Source organism: Amblyraja radiata, chromosome 16 (genome assembly GCF_010909765.2).
Source record: "Amblyraja radiata isolate CabotCenter1 chromosome 16, sAmbRad1.1.pri, whole genome shotgun sequence".
NCBI lineage: Eukaryota > Metazoa > Chordata > Chondrichthyes > Rajiformes > Rajidae > Amblyraja > Amblyraja radiata.
Window position 1 is genome coordinate 2,081,306 of NC_045971.1, and position 15,394 is coordinate 2,096,699.

The following is a 15,394-nucleotide window of genomic DNA, read 5'->3' on the forward strand; positions in this document are numbered from 1 at the left end:
AGGATCCCTGTCCAGAGATTCACCACTCTCTGTGTGAAAAAACAAAAATTCTCATCTCGGTCCTAAAGGATTTCCCCCTTATTCTTAAACTGTGACCCCTTGTCCTGGACTTCCCCAACATCGGGAACAATCTTCCTGCATCTGGCCTGTCCAACCCCTTAAGAATTTTGTAAGTTTCTATAAGATCCCCCCTCAATCTTCTAAATTCTAGCGAGTACAAGCCGAGTCTATCCAGTCTTTCTTCATATGAAAGTCTTGACATCCCAGGAATCAGTCTGGTGAACCTTCTCTGTACTCCCTCTATGGCAAGAATGTCTTTCCTCAGATTAGGAGACCAAAACTGTACGCAATACTCCAGGTGTGGTCTCACCAAGACCCTGTACAACTGCAGTAGAACCTCCCTGCTCCTATACTCACCCCAGTCACTCCCTCTTCTCCTCTCTTCCATGGCGCAGTGTGGGAGCTGGTGAAAGACACAAATGCTGGAGTTAAGCCCCCTGTCCCACTGTACGAGGCAATTCACGAGTTCTCCCGAGTTTTCCCCTGATTCGAACTCGGAGAATGTCCGTAGCGGGTCCGTAGGAGTTCGTGGATGTCCCGTAGCGGCTCGTACGAGTAAAAAGTAACTATTTTTTTTCATGGATGAAAAAACGTCAGGAGTTTACCGGATTTCCTGAGTACCTGCCATTAGCATCACGAGCCGCTAAGTCCGAAGGTCTCCAATGAGATAGATGGGACTATCTTTGATCGGACTTTACTGGCTTTATCTTGCACTAAACTTTATTCACATTATTCCATTTATCTTGTTTCTGTACACAGTGGACGGCTCGATTGTAATCATGTATTGTCTTTCTGCTGACTGGTTAGCACACAACCAAAGCATTTCGCTATACCTTAGCACCCGTGACAATTAACTAAACACAAACCCTCATTTCCGTCTGGGGACCTTGCGTCCGTATGGCATTAACATTGAATTCTCCCAATTTTGCTAGCCCTTGCTGTCTCCTCCCCTTCCTTAACCCTCTAGCTGTCTCCTCCCACCCTCCCATCCGCCCGCCCTCGGGCTCCTCCCCCTCCTCCCCTTTTCCTTCTTTCTCCCCACCCCCCATCAGTCTGAAGAAGGGTTTCGGCCCGAAACGTCGCCTATTTCCTTTGCTCCATAGATGCTGCTGCACCCGCTGAGTTTCCCCAGCAATTTTGTGTACCCTTTATCCTTTATCTGTGTATTGTGGATGGCTTGATCGTAATCAGGTGTAGTAATTTCTTTGACTGGATAGCAGGCAAACAAAGTCTTCCACTGTACACGTGACATTTAAATTTTAGAGATACTGCGCAGAAACAGGCTTTTCAACCCACCGAGCCCGCACTGGCCAGCGATCACCCTGTATATTAGTATTCACCGTGTCGTGGTGGAGAAGCTCGTGTGGACCTGAGATTCCTGAGAGCGATGCCGTCTGGAGTTACGCTCCTGGTAGGGCCACCCATGGCGGTAAGGTCGAGGGGGAGGTCCCTGACAAAGACCTCATCTGTGAGTCCCTTGTAGCCAGGGTCCGGAGGGCCAGAGCACCGCCACTCCCCCTAGGGTCCGCAAGGGGAGGATTTGCTCTGCTGTCTGTGACCGAAGGAATGGTGACGGGATCTAGGGAGGAGGAAGGGCTGAAGATGTCCTGGTTGTGTTGCTCCTAGGCCTGGCCAAGCTGGCCATTGGCGAGTCACAGCACCAGGCGGAAGAGGGCTTTGCCCGAGCCGGATGCTCGCCCCTTCACCGGGGTTGTACAGTAGTTATTAGAATATTTGTAAAACAGTTGTTTGTTGATTTTGTAACATGGTGGTGGGGTGTGTCACCACGGTTTTGTTTTTTTTGGCTTTTATATCGTGTTGGAATTTAAATAATTTTTTTTGATACAAGTAAAAAGACCTCATCGGTGGAACAGGACGATGGGTGACTTTAGTGGAGCGTCACAACGGCTGGGAAGGCGGATGAAGGCGGCAGCAGAAAAGGGTCTCCGGTCGTCTTGGACTCCATGCCACTGGATCCTGACCCAGATCTGTCAAGGACCGTGGGGTGGCTGTCTGTGGAGGCACCAGTCTCCCCACGTTAAACAAAGTCACGCACTGGCGTCCTTCACAAGAGGACAGTCATACTCGTTTTGAGTGACCGCTGATGATGAAGATGGTATAGACAACACTCGTGGTCAGGAGTGAACCCGGGTCTCCTGCGCTTTGTAAGGCAGCAGCTCTACCTGCTGCGCCACCGTGCCACCCTATTAATAATAAACTAAACTAAATAAGGGAAAACAAAGGTCACGGGAGGGCCAGAAGAGTTGAGACTAAGGCCAGACCAGCCATAATCGTATTGAATGGTGGTGGACCTCAATGGCTGGCATGATCTACACCTGCTACATCTTACAAACTGCTGGAATATTTAGTTTAGTTGAGTTTAGTTTATTGTCACCTGTACAAAGGTACAGTCAAAAGCTTTGCTGCGTGCTAACCAGTCAGTGGAAGGACAAAACATGATTACAAGATTCAAGAGAGAATTTATTGTCATGTGTCCCAGATAGGACAATTAAATTCTTGCTTTGCTTCAGCACAACAGAACATAGTAGGGCATGATTACAGAACAGATCAGTGTGTCCATATACCATTATATAAATATATACACACATGAATAAATAAACTGATAAAAGTGCAAATAAACATTAATGGGTTATTAATGTTCAGAGTTTTGTCCGAGCCAGGTTTAATAGCCTGATGGCTGTGGGGAAGTAGCTATTCCTGAACCTGGTCGTTGCAGTCTTCAGGCTCCTGTACCTTCTACCTGAAGGTAGCGGGGAGATGGGTGTGTGGCCATCCACAGTGTACAGATGCACGATAAAGGCAATAACATGAATAAGTGCAAGATAAAGTCCAGGAAAATCCGATCAAAGGTAGTCCAAGTGTCTCCAATGAGGTAGATAATAGCTCAGGGCCGTTCTCTGGTTCTTGGTAGGATGGTTCAACAGCTGGGAAGAAACTGTCCCTGAATCTGGAGGTGTGTGTTTTCACACTTCTATACCTTTCGCCCGATGGGAGAGGGGAGAGGAGGGAGTGGCCGGGGGTGAGACTGGTCCTTGATGATGCTGCTGGCCTTGCCGAGGCAGCGTGAGGTGTAGATGGAGTCAATGGAAGGGAGGTTGGTTTGTGTGGTGGTCTGGGCTGCGTCCACAATTCTCTGCAATTTCGTGAGGTCTCGCACGGAGCTAATGCTTAGTTGAGTTCATTGTCACGTGTACCGAGGTACAGTGAAAAGCTTTTGTTGCGTGCTATCCAGTCAGCAGAAAGACAATACACCATTACATTCGAGCCACTTACAGTGTGTAGATACATGATAAGGGAATAACGTTTAATGAAAGGTAAAGACCGATCAAGGATAGTCTGACGTTTACCCACGAGGTAAACAGCAGTTCAGGACTGCTCTCTGGTTGTGGTAGGATGGGTCATTTGCCTGATAACAGCTGGGAAGAAACTGTCCCTGAATCTGGAGGTGTGTGCGTTTTCACACTTCTGTACCTCTAGCCTGATGGGAGAGGGGAGAAGAGGGGGTGGCCTGGGTGCGACTCGTCCTTGATGATGCTGGCGGCCTTGCCGAGGCAGCGTGAGGTGTAGATGGAGTCGGTGGCTTGTGTGATGTTCTGGGCTGTGTCCACAATTCCCCACAGTTTCTTGCAGTCTCAGGCGTAGCTAACGGCCAGCAGCGATTTGTGAGCTAATGCTTCTGATTAAAATATGAATAGCAGTTAAATAAAACCTGCCTGCCCTGTGCCATGTATCAGGTTCTTCCTGCTGGTAGTGGCACACTGAACAGCTGTATGGTCTCAATGGTGTGGACAAATTCTGGTGGCGCAGCGGTAGAGTTGCTGCCTTACAGCGAATGCAGCGCCGGAGACCCTGGTTCAATCCCGACTACGGGTGCTGTCTGTACGGAGTTTGTACGTTCTGCGTAGGATTTCTCCGAGATCTTCGGTTTCCTTCCACACTCCAAAGACGTGTAGGTTTGTAGGTTAATTGGCTTGGTAAATGTAGAAAATTGTCCCTAGTGGGTGTGTAGGATAGTGTTAATGTGCGGGGATCGCTGGTCGCCACGGACCCGGTGGGCCGAAGGACCTGTATCCGCACTGTATCATTAAACTAAACTAATCCCGTTGCAGATATATGAGTGCTGACTCCAAGTTCCACAAGTTTGGAGATGATATAATGGATGGATGGTAGATATTGAACGCAGAGCTGTGGGCTATGAATAGAAGTCTAGCGTAGGTAGGTGTCTCTCTTATCCAGGTGTTCCAGGGATGAGTGTAGGTCCAGGGAGATAGTATTAATCATGGACCTGGTGTGGCGGTAGGCGAACTGCAACCTTGCTTGGTAACTGGATTTAATGCATAACCAGTCCTCAAAGCCCTTCATGATGGTGGATGTCAAGGCAGCTGAATGAATGAATGAATGAATACGTTTATTGTCATTGCACAATACTGTGCAACAAAATTCCATTACATCTCCTCCGGTTAAAAAAAACAAAAAAACAAACACGACAACCATTAACACATATGTACACTTATTAGTAAAAAATAAATAGGTATTTTAAAAGAATTTAAAAGAATTTAAAATAATTTGGCGGCATTTCTTGGAATTACATTTTGCTTCCCCAGCGTTCTCTGTTGGAATTTAGCTCTTAATAATATAATATATCTTTTATTGTCATTGCACGTCAGATGGGAGACTCCTTCTTTCTGCTTTCTGCTTTTATCACACATGGGTAGAAACTATTTTTTAGTCTACCGGTGCGAGCCTTCAGAGTCCTGAATCGCCTCCCAGAGGGTAGCAGAGTAAAAAGGTGGTTGGCAGGGTGGGATGTGTCCTGCTTGATGTTTGTGGCCCGGCGCAAGCATCGGGCCCTATATATATCATCCAAGGAGGGCAGTTGGGCGTTTGTAATGTTCTGCGCAGTTTTTATAATTCCCTGCAGCGCCCTCCTCTCAGCCACAGTACAGCTGGCAAACCACACCAGAGTTCCATAGGAGAGGATACTCTCCACGGCGCATCGGTAGAAGGACAACAGCAGCGGCTGTGAGACGTTTGCTCTCCGCAGAGACCTCAGGAAATACAGCCATTAAGGCAAGCGGTCCTGCATTTCTTTGGCACCTGGATGTTAGCGGTCTTCTTGAAGCAGGCGGGTACCTCAGAACAGAGAAGGGAAAGATTAAAGATGTCCATGAATATTCCAGTCCACGGAATAAGTATGTGGCCAGGGACAGCTTGCCTTCTGCAGCTTCACCCTCAGGAAAGCCAATCTAACCCCTGCAACAGTGACCCTGGGACAAGACAAGCTCAAGTCTGATGGGACGGATGTCAAAGTCTCGTTGGCCTTCTGCATAAAGCGAGCCCAGAAAGCATCAGGTTCGCACTTTCACCAGCGATGCTGCCTGACTTCACTTTACAGCCAGTTATAATATTCAGTCCTTGCCCCATTCTGCTTGTGTCCGAGTGATTATACTGGGACTGGAGCTTGTCCCGGTGTTGTCTCCTGGACTTTGCGAAGATGGTGGTGAGCTTTCTTGTGCCGCTCGGGGCAGCCTGCCTTGTACACAGCGGTTCTTGGTCTTCCCCCGTGAATGCCCCTCGCGGTTCATCCACGACCCCTGGTTGAGGAACACTCGGATCGTCTTCTACTGCACGCATTCCTCTGCGCACTTGCTGATGAGGTCAGTCTCTGCATCGGCGTACTCATTCAGATTGTTGCCGCCTCACAGCGGCCAGGGACCTGGGTTCAATCTTGACCTCGGGTGCTGTACGTGTGGATTTTGCACGATCTCCCTGTGACCACGTGGGTTTCCTCCGGGCGCTCCGGTTTCCTCCCACATCCCAAAGACGTGCAGGTTCTGAGCTTAACTGGCCTCCTGTAAATTGTCCCTAGTGTGTAGGGAGTGAGATCGTGGAATAACAGAGAACAAGTGTGAACTCGTTGGGGCGAAGGGCCTGTTTCCATGCTGTATCTCTTAAAATTATGAAAGGTTCAGCTAGATTGTTTGGTCACCAAGACTAGAGGCCGTAGTTTTAAAATCAGAGCGGCAAAGATGAAAGGAGATATGTGGGGTAAGGCTTATACACAAAGAGTAGTGGATGCCTGAAATGTGTGCCATGGGGTGGCAGTAGAAACAGATAAGACTGTGGTGTTTAGCAAAGATCCTATAGCGGAGCAAGATAGACCACTCCTGCTAAATGCGATGGGCTGACGTGTAGTACGCAACGGAGCGGAACGTGGGCCTTTTTTTCATCCATTTCAGTAACCGGACCCGACCCGACCCGACCCGACCCGACCCGACCCGACCCGACCCGACCCGACCCGAGAAGATTTTTACCAAATAACTTTTATTTTTACCAGGATGTTTCCGTAACCGGCTTCCGTCTCCGCACTAGTATCTTTGCTCCGCTACGGGATCTTTGGTGCGGAGACGGAAGCCGGTTACGGAAATGGGGCCGAAAATCACCCACGAATCTGCCCACGACCGTACTACGTCTTTTTCGTCGAGTTGGACCATCTTGCTCGCTGTAGGATCTTTGGTGTTTAATTCACTTTAGTTCAATTTAAACTAGTTTAGTTTAGTTTAGTTAATTTATGTAGTGACAGTTTTTTAGAACGTCTCCAGGATTTAGTCCTCGATAGCCACTGGGTATTGATGACTGTGGATCAGAAGGTAATCGATATGCACCCACGGGCTCTCCACCAGACATTCAATGCCGTCGAAAGATAAATCTTCCACAAACAGTCTCTTGATTCATAGTTTCTTTATTGTCGTTCACTTCAATCATACTGGTGGTCATACTCGTGCATGGTCAAAAACGATGTCTCTTCCCCGATCTTCGTCAAACCGAACTAAACTCCTTGGGAGTCTGCGCCAGAATCCCAGCCGCAGACACGCCTCAGACTCTACGTATAAATCCCACCCATATAATTACAGGCAGATATAATTTATAGGTAACTGGCTATAGTTATATCATACTGTGTTCAGTGTACAGGCCTCACTCCCCACCAACATCCTCAGGACTTTCTACAGGGGCACGGTGGAGTCTGTACTCATGTACTGCATGAACATGTGGTACTCCACCTGCAACTGCTCAGACAGGAAGGCTCTGCAGAGGGTAGTGAGGGGAGCAGAGAGGATCATTGGCGTCCTCCCTACCCTCGGTACAAGAACTGTTCCAGAGGCCGCTGTCTGAAAAAGCTCTGAGAATAGCTAAGGACAAACTGCACCCCTCCCACACACACCTGGATCTCCTGCCATCATGCAAGAGATACCGTAGCATCAAAGCCCGGACTACCAGACTGCTAAACAGCTTCCTGCCACAGGCTGTGAGGCTGCTAACAGTCACTCTGTACTCACAGGTCACCTGATTCTGCGGCTTTGCACTGACAATTTAATAACTCTGGCACTGGCCACTCAAATCAGCTGCCCTGGACATTTTAATGACTGTTTTTACTGTATTTTAATGTTGCTGTTTGACCTGCTTTTAACTATTTATACTGTTTCATCAGGGACTGGATTGTGTTACTGTTATTATGTGTGAAATGGTTTAAGTTTCATGTGCGATGCTCCGGTATTCCCTGGGAAACGTCTTCTCATTTTGCACTGTACAACTGTTGCTTTGCAAGGTGACAATAAAGGTTGATGGATTGATTGATTGGTTGATTGGTTAAGCTAAATGGTTTACTACAGTTTCAAGTTTAGTTTCAGTTTAGTTCAGTTTAGTTCAGTTTAGTTTAGTTTAGTTCAGCGCAGTGCAGTACGGAGTTTTATAACGTTTTCCCCTGTGACATGCGTGGCTTTCCACGGATGCCCCGGTTCTCCTCCCACGCTTCAATGACATACGGGTTGTTGGTTAATTGGCTTTGGTAAAGATTGTATATTGTCATAATACAGAATAATTTCATAAGTGATAGGAGCAGGATTAGCCATTCAGCCCATCTCGCCATTTAATTATGGCTGATCTATATTCCCTCTTAACCCCATTCTCCTGTGTTCTCGCCATAACCCCTGACACCCTGTTCCCTAGTGTGTGGGAAAGTGCTAGTTTACGGGGATCCGCTGGTCGCACAGGGGTGGGACAGGGGTTCTGTTTTCCGCGCTGTATCTTCGACACCAACCCACATTAAACTAAATACTGCCGGTGGTTTTGTGTGCCAGAGAGCTTGCTTTGGCTCTGTGTATCCGTCACATCTACAGATGTTCAAAGCATCCACAGGCAATTAATAACCAATGTCGAGACTGTGGTTTTTCCCCCGATGAACACTGCCAGCCAGTGTCTGCAGGAGTAAGTATCAAACTCCACAATGAGCTACAATGACAACTTTGGTGGTGCTTATGCAAGAGTAATGGCCAGGGAACTGGGAAAATCTCACCATAAATAAATGAGATCTTTCAAAGATAGTCACAAAATGCTGGAGTAACTCAGCGGGAGGGACAGGCGGCATCTCTGGAGAGAAGGAATGGTGATGTTCCGGGTCGAGACCCTTCTTCAGACTGATGTCAGGGTAGTGGTCCAATCCAATCAGACTCCCCTGACACCAGTCTGAAGAAGGGGTCCGACCCGGAACGTCACCATTCCTTCTCTCCAGAGATGCTGCCCGTCCCGCTGAGTTCCTCCAGCATTCTGCGTCAACACACAAACCAACCTCCTTCTATTGACTCCATCTACACCTCACGCTGCCTCGGCAAGGCCAGCAGCATCATCAAGGACGAGTCGCACCCCGGCCACTCCCTCCTCTCCCCGTCTCCCATCGGGGAAAAGGTACAGAAGTGTGAAAACGCACACCCCCGATTCAGGGTACAGTTTCTATCCCAGCTGTTATCAGGCTTCTGACGATCCTATCCACCATGTGGCACGGGTGGAGCAGTGGTAGAGTTGCTGCCATTACAACACCAGAGATCTCTGGTTGGTGCATACTCGCTGGCTGAAGGGCCTGTACCTCTAAACTAAACTTAAAAAAATAAACAAGAGAGCAGTCCCTATCACCTCATTGGAGATCCTCGGAATATCTTTGTTCAACATTTATTTTTATTATTTTTTTTTTTAATTTTGTTTTATTAGAAGCAATGGGTACAAGGATAAAACATCCGGCATCTACAATTAGACATTTATTGTACAGCTTCATTTTTAACCTTATCACCTAAATTAAAAAAAAAGGAAAATAGGAAACAAAGGGAGAAGAAGAAAAGAAGAAAGGAGAAAATGAAGGGATAAATAGAAAAAGAACGAGACCAAGACCTCTAACCCCACCAAAAGCAGTGCGCAGAGAAAAGATGGAGATATGTCCTCGCCCCTTCCCCCCCCCTTCAGCCCATCCTAGTAATCCGAGTAAAATTAAAATTTGTGTTCCACCATACTATTAACATAGAAACATAGAAAAATAGGTGCAGGAGTAGGCCATTCGGCCCTTCGAGCCTGCACCGCCATTCAATATGATCATGGCTGATCATGCAACTCAGTATCCTGTACCTGCCTTCTCTCCATACCTACTGATACCTTTAGCCACATCTAGCTCCCTCTTAAATATAGCCAATGAACTGGCCTCAACTACCTCTGTGGCAGAGAATTCCAGAGATTCACCACTCTCTGTGTAAAAAATGATTTTCTCATCTCGGTCCTAAAAGACTTCCCCTTATCCTTAAACTGTGACCCCTTGTTCTGGACTTCCCCAACATCGGGAGACAATCTTCCTGCATCTAGCCTGTTCAACCCCTAAGAATTTTGTAAGTTTCTATAAGATCCCCCCTCAATCTTCTAAATTCTAGCGAGTACAAGCCGAGGGACACACTAAAATCGGAACACATACTCTAAATGTGGCCTTACCAACATCTTATACAACTGTAAAATGGCGTGTCGGTGGAGAGTGAAGCAGTGGGCTCTAACAGTTCGCCATCGTGCCATAGAAAACGCGCTCCTGTTGTCTCATCAGGTCATAGGTTCTCGGAGCAGAATGGGGCCATTTGGCCCATCAAGTCTACTCCACCATTCAATCATGGCTGGTCTATCTCTCCCTCCTAACCCCATTCTTATGCCTTCTCCCCGTACTGATCAAGAACCCTTACTAATCAAGAATCGATCTATCTCTGCAGTAAAAATATCCACTGACTTGACCTCCACAAAGCTTTTTCTGGCATTGGAATTCTACAGACTCACCACCCTCTGTCTAAAGAAATTCCCTCCTCATCTCCTTCCTAAAGGACGTCCTCGAGCTCTGAGGCTCAAAGGCTATGAGCCTGTTCCTGGTTTCTCCCACTGGTGGAAACATCCTCTCCACATTATCTAAGGATTGGCCGTGTGGATCGCCTACCTTGGATAAAGAGAGGATCCCACGTGCCACAAGACACTGAGATATGTTTAGGAAGGAACTGGAGATGCTGGTTTAAACCGGGAGATAGACCACAAAATGTAACTCAGTGGGACGGGCAGCATCACTGGAGAGAAGGAATGGGTGGAGTTTCGGGTCGAGACCCTTCTTCAGACTGAGATATGTTTCTGTTTCCTCGCTCAGGTTCAGCAGACTCCTACACCAGCCGCCCGTCAGATTCAGAACATCTCGCTGGAGGAGGACAGGGAGGCGTTACGCAAGGAGGCCGAGCGGCAGGCTTTGGCACAAACTTGAGAAGGGCAAAGGTGAGACTGGCATTCGCCTCCCCTCCACATCTGATCCTGTGCTTCCAAACTGGGCTGGTTGGGCAAGGGCCTGTGTTATGCTGATCCCCCACGTCACTGCATGAAGCCGAAAACGCAAGGTACACAGTGGCATAGACTGGTCAAAGTGGCAACATTAACTCAAGCCAAGTTGGGACTCTCCCCCCCCCCCCCTTCCACTCCCCTCCACCCCCCTACCACCCCCTCCCTACCCCTCCCCTCCACAATCCCTCCACTCTCCCCGACCCCTCCCCTCCACCACCCCTCCACCCCCTTCCACCCCCCTACCCGCCTCCCCTCCACCGCCTCTCCACCCCCCTCTCCAGTCTCCCTCCCTCCCCCCCCCCCCATTCTTCACGCTGGTTCAAGATTCGAGAGATGAGAGTTAAATCCACTCACACAGCCGGGAGTTTAAATTCATTTGTTAACCTGGAATAAAACCAAGGCTAGCCTCTTTTGTTGAAGTTCCACACCATCTCCACCGTGCTCTCAGATGTCTTCCTCTGCTTTATGTTGTTGCAGACCAAGCCCGTTGCGTTTGCTGTTCGAACAAATGTCAGCTACAACCCCCCCCAGAACGACGACGTTCCTGTGCAAGGCATGGCCATTTCCTTCGAAACCAAAGATTTTCTACACATCAAAGAAGTAAGCGGTTTGCTAAGGTAGTCACAAAACGCCGGAGTAACTCAGCGACCCGGAACATCACCCATTCCTTCTCTCCAGAGATGCTGCCGGTCCCGCTGAGTTACCCCAGCATTTTGTGTCTATCTTCGATTGAAACCAGCATCTGCAGTTCCTTCCTACACATGTGTTCTGCTAGTTGCGATGTTATCTGTTATGCTCAAATGTGGAATGCAATGGTACATTTTGTGTCAGTACACCTGTTCAAGGTTTAAGAATAAGGGGTAAGCCATTTAGAACGGAGATGGGGAAACACTTTTTCACACAGAGGTTTGTGAGTGTGTGGAATTCTCTGCCTCAGGGGGCGGTGGAGGCTGGTTCTCTGGATGCTTTCAAGAGTGAGCTAGATAGGGCTCTTAGGGATAGCGGAGTTAAGGGATAGAAGAAGAGAGAAGGCAGGAACGGGGTACTGATTGTGGATGATCAGCAGTGATCACATTGAATGGCGGTGCTGGCTCGAAGGGCCGAATGGCCTAATCCTGCACCTATTGCCTGTTGCCTATTGCCTATTGGTCACATTTATTTGTCACATGCACCAATTAAGGTACAGTCAAATGAGTTGCCATGCAGCCATACAGTTAAAAAGAATACAACACACAATGAATTTGACATTATAGAAACTTACAAAATTCTTAAGGGGTTGGACAGGCTAGATGCAGGAAGATTGTTCCCGATGTTGGGGAAGTCCAGAACAAGGGGTCACACAGTTTAAGGATAAAGTGGAAATCTTTTAGGACCGAGATGAGGAAAACATTTTTCACACAGAGAGTGGTGAATCTCTGGAACTCTCTGCCACAGAAGGTAGTTGAGGCCACAGTTCATTGGCTATATTTAAGAGGGAGTTAGATGTGGCCCTTGTGGCTAAAGGGATCAGGGGGTATGGAGAGAAGGCAGGTACGGTATACTGAGTTGGATGATCAGCCATGATTATATTGAATGGCGGTGCAGGCTCGAAGGCCGAATGGCCTACTCCTGCACCTATTGTCTATGTTTCTATGTTTCTATAAACATCCACCACATCATTCTTCACTGTGATGGAAGGCAAAAAAGTTCAGTCAGTCTTTCCCCTTTGTCCACCCGTGGTTGGTGGTCCCGAACCTCCGTAGTCGCTGCTATCGTCAGGATGATCGAAGCTCCGACATCGGGACAGATCGAACACACTCCGTACAGACAGCACCCGTAGTCAGGATCGAACCCGGTTCTCTGGCGCTGTAAGGCAGCAACTCTACCCGCTGCGCGCCACCGTGCCAACCCTGGTTTTTGATTCCCCTACTCTGGGCAAGAGGCTGTGTGCGCCTTCCCGATCTATCCCTCTCATGTACATCTCTATAAGATCACCCCCTCATCCTCCTGCGCTCCAAGGAATAGAGGATTAGTAGAGGGTTTAATTAACGGTTTAGAGGATTTAATTAATGATTAGAATAGAGGATTTATTACTGTTTAGAATCAGTCCACAATTGTGTTTTTTTTTAAATTCAGGGTAAAAGGAGGACGAAACCATGCGCAATAGCTTCAAGCATGTGGTATTATGAATCCTAATCCAGTGTGCCATTTAGTGAGGTCAAGGCTGATCTGTGATCTAATTCTATACACCAGAGTGTCTCATGTGCCTTGATACAGAGAACTGTTCATTGCAGATTTAAAATTAACGACTGTCCTTAATTGAACTGCTGCTTACAAATTTCCACACCTCTGCAAACCCTCTCCCTTTACTATAGTTTAGAGATACAGCATGGAAACAGGCCCTTCGGCCCACCGAGTCCGCACCGACCAGCGACCACCCCGAGCACTGGCAATATCCTACACCCTAGGGTCCATTTACAATTCACTGAAGCCAATTAACCTGCAAACCTGCACGTCTCTGGAGGGTGGGAGGAAACCGGAGCACCCGGAGAAAACCCACACGGTCACAGGGAGAGCGTAGAAACTCCGTACAGACAGCACCCGTAGTCAGGGTTGAGCCTGGGTCTACCGCTGCGCCACTGTGATTCCCTACTTATTCCACCCGTTAAACGTCTGCCTGCAAATTCTAGCCCTGTTCCCAGATTCCCCAATTAGTTTCTTCTCGTTTCCTATCAGTTATGCTCCAATGTCTTGTTCAAGAAGGAACTGCAGATGCTGAAAAATCGGAGGTACAGAAAAAATGCTGGAGAAAACTCAGCGGGTGCAGCAGCATCTATGGAGAGAAGGAAATAGGCAACGTTTCGGGACGAAACCCAGAAGGGTTTCGGCCCGAAACGTTGCCTATTTCCTATAGTGGAGATTGTTCAACTCTTGGCATGGAGCGGAGGAAATAGGAAACGTTGCCTATTTCCTATAGTGGAGATTGTTCAACTCTTTGCATGGAGCGGAGGAAATAGGAAACGTTGCCTATTTCCTACAGTGGAGATTGTTCAACTCTGAAGCAAATATGAAGCAAATTGTTCAACTCTGAAGCAAATATCACGGAGCAGATCTATGATATTTGGTCTGAAGAAGGGTTTTCGCCCGAAACGTCGCCTATTTCCTTCGCTCCATAGATGCTGCTGCACCCGCTGAGTTTCTCCAGCATTTTTGTGTACCTGCTCAATATCTTGTTCAATTGACGGCTCGATTGTGACCACGTCTTGTCTTTCTGCGGACTGGTCGGCACGCGACGAAAGCTTTTCACCGTGCCTCGGCACACGTGAAAATAAACTCAGCTAAACTAACTAACGTGGTTCTGGATGAGTTAGGGGAGCGTGATTGGAAGATAGGCCCGTTTGTCTTCATTCCAACATCCCAGTGGAACAAGGTAGTCTTCTTATTGAGTCCACACACAAGATTACATAGAAACATAGAAAATCGGTGCAGGAGGAGGCCATTCGGCCCTTCGAGCCAGCACCGCCATTCATTGTGATCATGGCTGATCATCTCCTATCAATAACCCGTGCCTGCCTTCTCCCCATATCGCTTGACTCCATCGGCCCCTAGAGCTCTATCTAACTTTCTCTTAAATCCATCCAGTGACTTGGCCTCCACTGCCCTCTGTGGCAGGGAATTTCCACAAATTCACAAATCTCTGGGCGAAAAGGTTTTTTCTCACCTCAGTCTTAAATGACCTCCCCTTTATTCTAAGACTGTGTGTGGCCCCTGGTTCTGGACTCGCCAAACATTGGGAACATTTTTCCTGCATCGAGCTTGTCAGAGCTGAACACACTTGTCGGCACCTGCATACAATGGTGTCTGTCTTGTCGCTTCTTGTGTGTGTGTGTGTGTGTGTGTGTGTGGTGGGGGAAAGATTGGTGGAAACAGGGCGCGTGGCGTGAACGCTCTTCCCGCGACACCAACACGTTAATGACGGGCAAGTTTCTCTCTTCTCGCACCTCCAGAAATACAACAACGATTGGTGGATAGGACGGCTGGTGAAAGAAGGGTGCGAGGTGGGATTCATTCCAAGCCCCGTGAAGTTAGAGAACATCAGACTGCAACTGGAGCAGAAGATGAGGCAAGGAAGGCTCTCGAGGTACAGTGCAATCTTAACGGTGACAAAATCGACCCTTTGATAAGACTCAAGGAACTATAAGATTAACCATCAGTAGTGGGCTGTACTTGCACAAGGGGACAAGTGTCTTAGTCAAAGGCTGTGATCACAGTTAACTCGGTACAGCAGGACATTTATACATCAATCAGATTCAGGTTCAGATTCAACTTTAATTGTCAGTGTCAGTGTCCAGTACAGAGACAACGAAATGCAGTTAGCATCTCCCTGGAAGAGCGACATAGAATATGATTTCAATAAATAAACTATTTACATGTATACAGACACAGTGTTTTTCCTGTGGGAGGAGTGTCGGGGGGGGGGGGGGGGGTGTTTGGCAGTCACCGAGGTACGTTGTTGAGTAGAGTGACAGCCGCAGGGAAGAAGCTGTTCCTGGACCTGCTGGTCCGGCAACGGAGAGACCTGTAGCGCCTCCCGGATGGTAGGAGGGTAAACAGTCCATGGTTGGGGTGAGAGCAGTCCTTGGCGATGCTGAGCGCCCTC

At 48.1% G+C, this 15,394-nt stretch overlaps 1 protein-coding gene across 7 annotated transcripts in view; it reads left to right on the forward strand.

Moving 5' to 3' along the window:
- Positions 1–15,394, forward strand: part of cacnb1 (calcium voltage-gated channel auxiliary subunit beta 1) — a 79,431-nt gene that overhangs the window by 13,863 nt on the left and 50,174 nt on the right. For all 7 annotated transcript variants that reach the window (XM_033034867.1, XM_033034869.1, XM_033034871.1 and 4 more), the window contains exons 2-4: positions 10,570–10,692; positions 11,233–11,355; positions 14,742–14,875. In XM_033034867.1, the coding sequence (XP_032890758.1) occupies positions 10,570–10,692; positions 11,233–11,355; positions 14,742–14,875 (380 nt within the window). The remainder of the gene's footprint in view (positions 1–10,569; positions 10,693–11,232; positions 11,356–14,741; positions 14,876–15,394) is intronic.